At 35.7% G+C, this 12,278-nt stretch overlaps 1 protein-coding gene across 1 annotated transcript in view; it reads left to right on the forward strand.

The window, feature by feature from the left end:
• The window catches only part of CHM (CHM Rab escort protein), a 70,162-nt gene that overhangs the window by 41,086 nt on the left and 16,798 nt on the right, over positions 1-12,278 (forward strand). The window contains exon 9 of the mRNA XM_005435832.3: positions 6,833-6,910. Within this exon, the coding sequence (XP_005435889.1) occupies positions 6,833-6,910 (78 nt within the window). The remainder of the gene's footprint in view (positions 1-6,832; positions 6,911-12,278) is intronic.

Below are 12,278 nucleotides of genomic sequence, written 5' to 3' on the forward strand. Positions count from 1 at the left end.
TCACAGATTGCAGGTCTAATCTATCAGATATTACTTCTACAAATTTTCCTTCTACAAAAAAGGAATGTCGCATCTGCTGAATCAGCAGCTGTGTGCAGTAGAACAGCCTGCAGAACGCTTCAGGCAGGCAGAGGCTGAACGGGCTGCGTTGCTGAAGCCCAGGTGAGGGTGGGGTTGAACCAGAACTCTTCTGTTCACAGTCAGTGCTGTACTTCAGAAGTAGACTTCTGCTTCAGAAATGGCATAAAGCAGCTGCTATTTCAAAGCAATTTTTTTGTAAAATACCATGCACATATGTGTTGGCACTTTTATTTTTGCTGTTATCATATTTGTGCAACTTCAGTATTTCTTAAACAAGGATTTTTGTTCTGTTCTAAATGTGGAAGATGGGAAATTAGTTTTGTAGTTGAATGCTTGTAGAGGAGGATGGCTAACAAGTGTGCGTATCTACAGAAAATTTCTGTGGTGTTAATGACTTTCAAGTGCATTATTAATAAACTGGTCTCTTTCATTTTTTTATTTGAGAATGTATTAATCAATACAACTAAGCTACTTTTCCACCACTTAGACTCTCTAAACAACTCTTCTACAAGAGTTGTAGTAACATGGCTCTTGTGTTAGTAATTGGCTTGCTAATGCTGTAGGTGCTTAAATTGCTAACAGATTAAGTGCTTAAACTAGCACTAGCTTAAACTTGTTGAGAGTTTAAACATGGTCTTATTTTTGTCAACAGAAGTTTCTCAGGTTTTAGAAACACCTTAATAAATCTAGACGTGCATGAAACGACACTGGAAGTCTAGGAACGTAAAAATGTATGATGAGCTAAGGTTTTTATTGCAATGTGTTCTAACATTTGAGTTTCAGAAAACAGAACTGGAATCTTGAGCCTATAAAAGGCAGCATTGACTTACCAAACCCCTAAACTTGCATATCACTTAATAGGAACTCAGATGTTAAAAGTCTTGAAATAGTTGCACTTCACTGCAGATTTGGCCATTCAGATAATAATAGTAAGTATTAATCCTTGCCAGACTCTGATGAAATAGATTTAAATTATCCCTATTTTGTAATTATGGAAAAATTGCAGAGAGGGTCTAATGCATGTTGAGGTAAGTGGTAAGTAGGTTTATTACCCAGATTCTTGAGTTTAGTGCTCTAAACAAAATCAAGTACACCAGTTTTTATCTTGTCACCTATGTTACTGTCACATACTATATGCTCTACTAGAATTCGTCACAGTATGTGAATGTATATTTCTACATGTAGCTGTCTAAATTTCATACAAGAGAAATGAGCGATTTCTTAGTTTTAAAATTAAAGCTGGGTTTTAAATCCCTAGAAAAAAATATGAAATCTGCTATAAAATGATACTTGATTGAGCTACTTTTTTTTTCTTTTCCGTCAACCCCTCTCTCAGCCGTGGCACTTCCTCCGTGGGCTGTCTCTGTTCCTGCCTGCTGTGTCTTTCTCCATGAAAAGACTTCGCTGACACTGAAATAAGCAGAAGTCCTTGTTCTCCCGGCTCCACCACTGTGTGGGTTGGGAGCTCAGACATTAGAGCAGCCCTTTCTGCAGCATTTCGCAGTCACGGGGCTTCTGTTTAGCCAGTCGCAGCCCTTCTGTTCTGCCGTGCTAGGACAGAAGTGAGGATCTGGTGAAAGAAATGATCTTGCTGTATGAGTATAGGCATCACAATTGTGACTCCTGTGAAATATTATTTGCAAGTTAAATAAATTCCAGTTAATAACTGTGCAAGAACTTTCTGATGGTTTTAAAACCGTAATTTTGCTAATTGGATTTAGAAACTAAGCTGATTTCTGTAATTTTTCAGGACCTTTTTTACATTTCACAGAAGCGCCAAATGCAGTCTCCAAGAATAAGTCAAAATATTTGACTCCTGATTTGCTTCTTTAAGTATTTGTTATACATATTATCCTTTCCAATAGCTCTCCAAATACCAGGACAGTTCTGGTTAATGATCATCATCTTTATTTCTTTGGTGCTGCTCCTTGGTTTTTTGGGTGGGGTTTTTTTTGTCTTTATCCAGGTGCACATGCTGAGGTTTGACTTTTTTTATGGGAACTCTGTTGGGAAAATTAACTACCTAGGGTTTTTTTTCTGTAGCCATTTTATTGATTTGATTGTCTGTATTCTGCTTGTCAGTGTTTTTAGAACATACAACAATACTGTAGGAAATGCTGAAGTTCTAGGGACCTTTCAGGAAACAGAGCTTAACGTAAGAACCAGGTGACAGCCTGCTCTGTGTGGAAAAATAAATGGAAATAAAACAATTCATTAATTCAGCACTTGACATGTTTTTCTTTGATCTTTCTGCAAACCTTGCTGTGCTGTACATGAAGGATTAATCTTTAAGGAGAAAAGCAAATACTTTTTACTACAGAAGACTGTACAGTTGGGGAGAAAAATACTAATTTCTTTAATTGCTCCATCCATTTTAGAAAGTAGAAGACAAACTGTATGCTAGAAATAAAACTTACTTTTTTGGTTTGAAACTGCGTGATATGGTTTTCCAATTCTGTGTAGTTTCAGAATGAACTAAGGGTAAGTCTGTAATGTAAGGGTGCCTGGTATCTCTGTGTTGAAAATCAGTATGTCAGATGGAGAGACATTCTATTTTTGTTCAATTAATATCAGAGAGCATTACATCAAAACAATAAACTCCTCTTGTATCAACAGACGCAGCAACCCTGAAGCCTATTTTCTCTCTTGTTACATTAGTGTTTAATTAAAGAAAACACCTAGTTGGAGGCAGTTACTTCTGTGAAATGTAATGAAGATATATTTTGTAAGTGACCTTCACTGTATTAGCTGAATCAGTAATCAGTAAAACTAATAGAATAATCAAATTATATACAAACTCATAAATCATCATGAATATGCTGTCAAAAATTCAGCCTTTAATATGTCCTATTGTTTCACAGCTGTATTAAAAATCACAACTGCTGATTCCTGCCTTGATGGGAACTGAAATGGCATTTTAAAGGCTGCGTATGATGGAGGGCTACTAGGCCAAAAATTTTCACAACTCTTAATTTAGCTGTAATATGATTTGATGTCACCAGGGCAGAGTTGAAGTTGAGTACAGTGTTGTTGCTGTCTTTCAGCAAAACTTGAATTATTGGTGTAGGCAGTTGCCAGTTAATTAAGAGTAATATCAGTTTAAATGTCTTTCATTTAGGGTTAATGGTATCAAAGAGTTGCCTTGTACTTGAAGTACAGTCAAATCATCTTAAGTAGCCTATTGTACAAAAGTAATGTTAGCACAATGATTTTACTCTGTCATAAATTATTGGGGTGCCATTTAGTTTAATATTTCAATTTCTATATTTAAATCATTTTGGCAAGTTCCTCCTAATCATGTAATTTTTCATGCTAGGCTGTTTTAATAAGTATTTTGGCTTTTTGAAATTGTTTAACACAACACAATCAAAAATCTTTTCCATTTTCATTTAAAAAGAGAAGTTTTCTTCTGGCCTACTGTGAAAGCAGGTCATGCCCTCCTCCAGTGGATAGCAGGCTAGTCTTCAAAATAAATAATGCACGTTTTTGCGCAGCCAAGCAGCAAAGTTCTTTGGAAGCGTGCTAGAAAAATAAAGTGCATCTATCAAAAAGCCCTTGACTGTGGTTGAAGTCAAAGGAAAAATATAATTTATAGTTTTTAACAAAGAAATCTTAGTTCCAGTTAAGTTAATAGTGCTGTTCTTATATACAACATATGAAATAAATTCATCCGAGTTGGTTCAAAAGATCCTAATACATGCTTTGTCAGGCAAGAAGCCATTGATTGCAGCATTAGAGATAATAAGGCTGTAGCTCAAGGCTCTATAATAACTCTTCAGTGGATGTTTAACCTTTGTGTCATCTTCAACAATCTCCAGACAACCAGGGTTGGGATTCAACATGGTGTATATTCTCCCTGCTTTTGCAGGGTAGAAGAGGTATTTCTGGGGGACTGGATTTTCCAATTCAGCCGGTAGTAGGTGATACTGCTGACATTTCCTTAGAGTGTAACTTTTTGGAGCACGACTCAGAAGTGATGTGAGCTGGTAACGCACTTAAGCCTTTTGTCATGCTTCACCATCCATGCAGTTTAGAAGGTACTGTTGCACTGTCTTCGAACTACCTGGTAAGACACTTGAATGCCAATATGGATTCCATTTTAAGAAGTCAGGTTTGCAAAATGAAAGTTTTCTTTTCAAGTTCGTCACTTATGAAGCGATACCTGAAGGTTTTTAACTTCAAAATAAAATAATCAATAAGAAAACCAAAACCAAACCAAAAAAACCTGTAGGAAAATCCTGCTGTCATCCCAGAAATCTGGGAGAACGATATTCCACCAAACCAGCCTGCCTTTCTCATACTGCTTGCTTTAGCTAGTCTGATGCCTAGCTCATGCTGGGCGGGTATTAGAAATGTAGTCACATGAATCTGTTAACTTACCATGTATACTCTACTAAAAGAGAAATAAAATTACACATTCTTATTTTAAATACAATACCTAGGCAGACTCTATTAATGGAATAGCAGGTGTAATTTTTAATTTTTATGCTCTCCCAGTTTCAGCTCTGTCCTTCCATCTGTGAGCTGAACATCAGATGGCTGGGTCACACCGAAGCTCAGGTGAATCACGGGAACTCAGAAAACTCAATGTCCTTCTCCAACAGGGTACAATGGAACAGTGTGTCACTGTATTGGATGTGCTACAGGCTGGTTTATGATTTACTTCTAAGAAGCTATTTACTTTTGAATAATGGGGACCACAAGAAGAACACAGATGTATTTAACTTGTAAAAGAAGGGAAGAATTGTCAAATTTCGTTGGATAGCATTTGACAGTTCTCTCTTATAGAGCAGTTCTGAGAAAAGGATATGCAGTTTATGTCAGTATGCAGATTATGTTTGATCTTTCTCTTCAGCATACATGAGAAGAGATCACTAATAGCTAATTGATCTGAATGAACCACTGCAAGTTCCTAAATAAGTAAATAAATAAATAAATAAATACATTAAAGATTCCCATAATAGACCAGACATTGCATACAGTCCAAACTTGCAATTGTAATGTAAGGGTTCAGACACATCTTTTTTTTTTTTGCCTTTTTCCACTAAGTGATCTCCATGCTGACTGGAAGTTTTCAAGAGAAATACTATTTATTTTTTAACATAATTTTAAGAATATTTTTTGAAAGTGTTCTCACTGGTTTACCTTTTCTTGCACCAGGTTCTAGAGAACTCTATCCTCTTCATTTTGTATTATTCTTATAATAAGAATACCTCTGAAATAATGCACTGTAAACAAAAAACTGACTGAAGTTTATCTTAATTCACAGCTTTGTCTTTGAGAATCCCTGACGCGTATCCTGTTTCTGTAAGATCATGAATTTCTCTGCATTGTGATGCTCTCACAGAAAGTTTTAAGAGTAGGATTTTTTTAAGTATAACAAAAAGATTATTGGTAGTTTATATTTGCTTGAGAGCATTTTGAAGTGCGGGCTAATGTTAAAACTGTTCAGGAGCAAGAAGTAAAAAAAATGTTAAATGTAGCGATATCACTAGTTATTTCAATGTTAATGTGGGTCCAGTAAAAATTTTAGGCATCACTTGCAGAAACTAAACTTTCAGGTTTTTTTAATTAATTGACCTTGTGTGTGACATCAACAGAAAAGTAATCCCCAGGGATTAAGCCTGGGGTTTGGCAGATACGGAAAGTTAGGATGTGGGGATTAAGATGGGACCGCATTTATCAGCAGAGCAGCTGAACTTTTACTGGGTAGCTTTACGGGAGAGCAGTTTCAGACTTTGTGCATGGGACAGATTCATCTGGAGCAGTTTCAGACTTTGTGCATGGGACAGATTCATCTGATGAAGAGTTTGAGTCAGAGATACCTACAAGGGGCTGATGAAACAGCCTGGCTAGTGATGAAATTTTGCAGTGGGCTGACTTCACGTGGGGGCCTTATTCTTTAAATGTAATAATCTAGTTTCTTCAAATTCTGTGTCTCCTTAGAATTTAAAACCAAATGAGTTGCAATACTGGCTTTATGTTTGGGTGGCATAATTTTCTCTGGGTTAGGTATTGGATTTTGTTTGTAAGTGGAAAACTGTGAAATGGCTTGGTCTTCTTTAGCTTTTGAAAAACTGACCTGTGAAGCTCGTTCCTTTTTTTGTTTAGGAATTTTTTTTTTGTTTTCGGTCTCTGCACCGAATATCTTAAGCAACTGTATCATAGCAGAACCTGGAAGAATTACTGTTTGTGAAAGGCCATCTTCAGATTTTAAGAAGTCTTCATTCTGTTGGGGCCCTTCTCAATGCCCTCAATTTGAGCTGCTTGTAGTAAAGGAATTTCCCACAGTATGTTTTGTAGGAGTAGAGAAATAAATTCTGAATCACACTTGGAATCCTAGTAGGAGGTTGGTATGGTTATCGTGCATTCTTACATTCTCATCTACACCATGTGCCAAGGTAGTGTGGTCACAGTATCAGAAAGTGTTCTACACGTTTTCAGTAAATAGGTACTTTTCCGTCCTGAATGACTGAAGATGGTAACAGAGAATGAGTGCTCAAGCTAATGTAACAATTTAGGTGACTAAGATAAATGCTAATGCAGAAAAAATTTAACAACATATCCTTTACAGAAACTATAGGATGTGCTTTTTTTATTATTATTTTTTGATTGTCAGATTCAGAGGTTAAGACGTGTCATTAAAAACGTACTACAGCGTGACCAGTACTTTGCGCTGCTTATGAAACATGCGTTGATTACAATTAGTCATGACAGGAGTAACCTTTATTTTTTCCTAATCTGTTTCTAGGCTGTGTGCTGTATTTGGTGGTATCTATTGTCTCCGACATCCTGTGCAGTGCCTTGTAGTGGACAAAGAATCTGGACGGTAAGGGTAATACAAGTAACCTTCTGTTTATGTACAAAATACAGATGAAAGATGTGTTAAGTCAGTTTAAAAAAAATGATTCTTCAAAGATCCTCCTTGGTATTAATAACACATCAACCTTGATTAAAAGTAATTTGTGTATAGGTCCTCCAGAACAAGGAAAGTGGGTCTAGAATATAGAAACTAAATTAATTTCCCTGTGATATTACTACAGCTCCTGATCACCCAAGCTTGGAAGACAAATCATTTCAGCTGCCGGGGGGCTGGTGATGAGTGATGTTAGTTTTCCTTGTGGCCTTACCTACTCTAATTGATTTTCATCAGATGACAACAAAGCCCTCTGTTATTGCATTTTTAAAAATGGAGCTCACCTAAAGACTCATCAGATTAATCTTTGCTGATAATGCATGTCACTCCAAGAGAAAAGACTTTAATGAGTTTTTAGGTAGATTGTTGTCATAAACTATGCTGCCCTCTTACCCTAGGATAAATTCTTTTACAACAATACCAGGCCTGTAGGCAGGTCTAAAGTTGAACTAAGAAAAATCAACTCATAGTTTTTCCCATAGTGGCATTTTTCACATCTGTAAATTGTCATGGTTTCTGTCCTGTACGTTCTGTCAGCTATTAGTCTAATTGCAGACTTCAGCTCTTTTAAGAGTCTGTTTTCAGCTTAGGTTTTGTAATTGAAAAGTTCAAAACATTCCGAAGAAAATTTTGGAAATAAAGCTAAAAAATGGGTAGTAACATTCTGTTAGGAAAATTAGTAGTCAAATGATCAGTGTAATGTGTTTACTTTCCAGTTGCACTGCACATTTGATTCTTTGAGCATGGTACTTGCAGCTAGATTTGTCATGACGTGGTCACGTAGTGTCTGTTTTCCCTGAAATCTATAAGCAACGGATTTTATCTTTCTCTCAGTTCCTTAAGGTTCTGAAATTCATTGCACAGTTTTAGACTTCGAAATGCAAATGTGATAGTATTTCATCATGTGTGGTATTAAGTGCATGATTCATGTGCAAATGAATTATGCCCCTTTGACAATATCTAGTTTATTTTAACAGTAATAATTTAACTTCTACTGTAGGCAGTGTATTTTTCAATAATGTTTAAGTATTTAATGTGCTCTTTTAGAGGGACAAAGCTTAGAGTTGTTAGCAACTTCCAAACAGCTTTATGGAGATCTTAACTGGCCAATGATGCTGGTTGCTCCAGTTGGCAGCTTCTTTTGCACATTCTGAAGACCTTTGAAATTAATATTTTCTTTGTTAAGGTTATATGTATTCCAAAAAAGGTGGAGTGCTGCTTTTCCTTTAGCCGGCTTTTATGTTTTGACTCTTAAGTTCTGCAGGGTTCCAGGTAGGTTTCAGGTGTCTTTTTTAGGCTATTAGGCTGCTTTAGTGATTTACTTACGCCATTTTTGCTTAAAACCGAAGGATAGATTTTTGAGGTGGAGAATTACTGAAATATTTTTAAAAGACTTAACGAGACTTTCATTATTCCAAAAGCATTGGTCTTTTAATAATGTCATTATCTGATGCTGAATATGAAGAAGCACAACACATCCAGCTTCCCAAGTCTAGTGACATGCCTTTTCCTCCGAACCACCTGCCTGCTTCTGTTGTCGCTCTTTAGGTCTCCCATAGTTTCAAGGCAGGTATTTTACCAAGTAGCATTTCTACATCAAAATAAAAGTAAGCACCAAAAAAAATGTATAGAAGAGAAGGAAAGTGTCAGAATTCTTTGAGATGATGAAAATAACACAAGCAAGCTCAAAATACATTTTTTTTAAAAAGCATTTTCAGCAGTGAAGGAAGGATCGTACAACATACTCCTTCCCTAGTAAGTTTACAAAGTCATGAACATCGTCTTCACCAGAGCAAAAATGTCACTCAGAAAGCTGAGTTTTTTCTCTGGATTTTCTTTTTGGTCACCTGAATACAAAACTGCTTTTATTTGCTAAATATTTTTGTTAGATCGTTACTTAGCAAGCTGTCCAGTTTGTTGCTAATGTCATCACGGTCTCCTGGCCTTCATTCTGTTTCTTTGTATTACCTCTTTTCTTCCTGTGTTTTCCCTCCCTGCACCAGCTCTAATTTCCCCTTGACTTTGGGCTTCAGTGTTTTGCCTAATAAAAACTAGCTATCAAATTGATAATGAGGATATTTATGAGTTACTGAGCTTTTGAGTCAACAGGTTGGTAATAGTAGTTGGTAATAGCCAAATTCTTATCTCGTCGTCAGTACAGCTCTGTCTGTAGTTTGAGGCAGTTTGGTTACAAGTAGGTTAAACTTAGAGTAGTAGAAATTTAGTCAAATTGTGCAGTATTCGTTACTATTTTATAAGCATCTTCCGTAAGCTTCCAGGCTTCATCAATACCTTAGTGCAGTTATATTTTTCACTGTTGTTAATATTCTTGCTTTAGTTGATCTAAGGAAAATTTTGCTTACAGCTACCACCTTGATTTTCTTCTAAAATTTGGTGTTAGTTCAGTTTAATTTGAAGTCCCTAAATATCACCAAAATTTATTCCAAATCCTTTCTAGACATGGCTAATGTTCTCTCCAGCACAAAAGAAATAAATAAACCCTCATTCAATATCTAGTTGAATTGCTTTTTCACTTTTTTACTACTCATAACTGTATATACAGAGAACAGTAGATTTCATCCCCAGCAATACAACTGTTTTTATCATTCTACCATAGTAGTTTTTACAGTTTATGAAAATAAGAATCAGGAAGACAGTGTGAAAGCATAGAAACTTTTAGAGAAACTTATTTTAAGGTTTTGGTAATCCACTTTAAAATTTTTGTTGCTTTACATACTGTATCAGATTAGGTCTGCTGTTTTAACACGTATGCAGAACATCCTGCATTCTTGGTAGAGCTTGGTAGAACTCTGCTTTGTTAGGAAATAAAAACCACATCATATTCCTTAGGTTGAGGAAGAAGCACAGTGAATGTATGCATGATAATTTTCTGTTATTATTTTCTCCGTGTTTATTGTAGGTCACCTTTTTGAGTACATATGATAAAATTTAAAGTATTTTAAATTACCTGGATCACATTAATAATCATGGTAGGCATTTTATGTTGGTCAGACTTTACATGTGTTTTCAATTACATAATTCTGTCTCAAAAATGGGAAAGATATGATAAATGGAAATTTATACATCTGTAATAAAAAGATATAGCAAACACATAGTAATTTACATATCTTTCTTGAAATATTGCATACTGGCTTTGTCAGTGCTGGTAAGTCCATTTCAAGGATGTCGCCCTTAGTCCATTAGTTTGGATAATGAGCCCTATAAAGTACATTTATAACTCGTGGCACTGCAAGGAGATGGATTCTAATTTTCATCCTTTTATCTAGACACATTGAAAGAAGGTCAATGGAGGGTTCTGTATGATTCATTGTCGCAACACATATCAGATGACAGAGACCTGATAATGTCAGTGCATAAGTGTTTTCCATATTTGGAAGCAGTACTTGAAAGAAATTTTCTCAGCATCATCCTTTGAAGTGAAGTGGAGACTGAAATTAAAAGTGCTATCTCTCTTTCTGTTTAAAATCTTATCAAACATACGACCTGATAGCTATTCCTGAACAAAGGAGAGGAAACAGCACTTAACAGGAAAATAAAAAGTGTGTAGTTGCTTTTGCTGGCTTTGAGTGATGCAACATGACATTTAATCAACCTTTCCCCTTAGATAATGTGTAGGGGGGTGGCAGGGGAAATTGTTTCATAAACAATGAGAAAGGTTATTTTTAGAAATGAACTGTAGCAGCTTGACTTCCTTGTTTATTTGCAGTATTCAAATGAGTGCTGGAGAATGAAGTCAGTTAGGTTAACATGATGAAGAAACTTCTTAAAGTTGGAAGTGAAACACATGTTGAATAGAGTGTCATTGAAACTGTAAAAAGAATACTACATGTTCAAAGTTAAACCATGCTTGTACCACTAGACTCCTAAGTACTGTTTCCAAGTTCTGTTGAATTTGAATATAGCTATACATGCAGTATCCAGATTCCTATGAAATCAGCATTAGAAGTTAGTGTTACAAAAACATGCTTAATTGTCATAAACCTCTTAAATTTATAAATGTGTGCACCCTTTTTCAGGTCTCAGTTCAGGCTACAGAAGCAACTGGTTTACTGAAGCTAGTGGCAGCTGATTGCTTTTACTTACTTAGGTTTGGTTCTCATCTTCACTAGTTCTATAGATTGTTTTGATCACAGAAGCTAATGAATAACTTGGAAGTTACAGAAATGCTGTTTATTCATAAGGCAGAACTTGCATGTCAGATATTTACTGATACAGGCGTAATGTTGCACTATGATAAACCACATTGAAATCTGTAAGAGATCTCTGTCTTGGGCATCCTTTAGTTTCTTTTGAAGTTCCCACGCACATGTGTGTGTAAACGTGTGCGAGAGAATTTACTGGTTCGAATCCTGTGTATTAAATTGACTGAAACATTGACATACTGATTCAGAAGAATTTAATCTTAAAAAAAAATGCAGTAACTTTTATACACCAAGCAGTAAAAGTTAAATGAAGATAATTTGCTTTATTTATACAGTAAATGTTCTGATATTGTAGAAAACCTTAAAATCTTGTTTTAGAAATCTGTATTGGGCCTTAAAGATTCTTAGGATATGGAAACAAGCCATGACGAAAGAAAATGTAGTGCACGCGTTTTCCTTGCACTTTAGATAGGAAAAGTATTCATTAAGATAGGCACTCTTGAAACCTGTAGGGGTTTCTAAAAATGTTTGCAATGTCTGGGTTTGAGGAAAATACATGCAATTAAATAGAACACTGATCAAGGCGTATAGGAATCAGCAACAGAAGTAGTTTTTAGGTAGTTACTATCTGTATGCAGCCTCCTTTTTGATTTCTTGTGTGTATGGTTTAGTCTCACACATCTGAAGTTTGTTCTTTCAGAGAGATTTTTCCCATTGAAATCTGAAATTGTGTCCTGTTCTCCTTTAAACTCTCTGAATTACTTTTTTCCTGTGGTTTGCATTTCTGTTCCATTTATAAGAGCGTTAGTCTGTTTTGTTACACTTCTGAAAATTTTTGTAGCAGTATCTCAACTTTTAGTTATTCTCCTTTTGTTCTGACCTGCTTTGCGTTGAGAAAGATTTTTCAGGAAGGGTCTTGGGGGGGTGGTGTTTGTTTATTTTTTTACTTTTTTGAAGTTTTGCCTGAGGCAGACTGATACGTGTTTGGGTTACAATTTGTATATATTCAAAGACAAACCCTATCAAGAACGTTTGTGTTGCTTTTAAAGCAGTGTGCCTTAGTTAATCCTTTTGTTTGTAACTTAGAGGTAAATAGTATATTTAAGCACAAGTATAGA

Source organism: Falco cherrug, chromosome 15, assembly GCF_023634085.1.
Source record: "Falco cherrug isolate bFalChe1 chromosome 15, bFalChe1.pri, whole genome shotgun sequence".
Lineage (NCBI taxonomy): Eukaryota > Metazoa > Chordata > Aves > Falconiformes > Falconidae > Falco > Falco cherrug.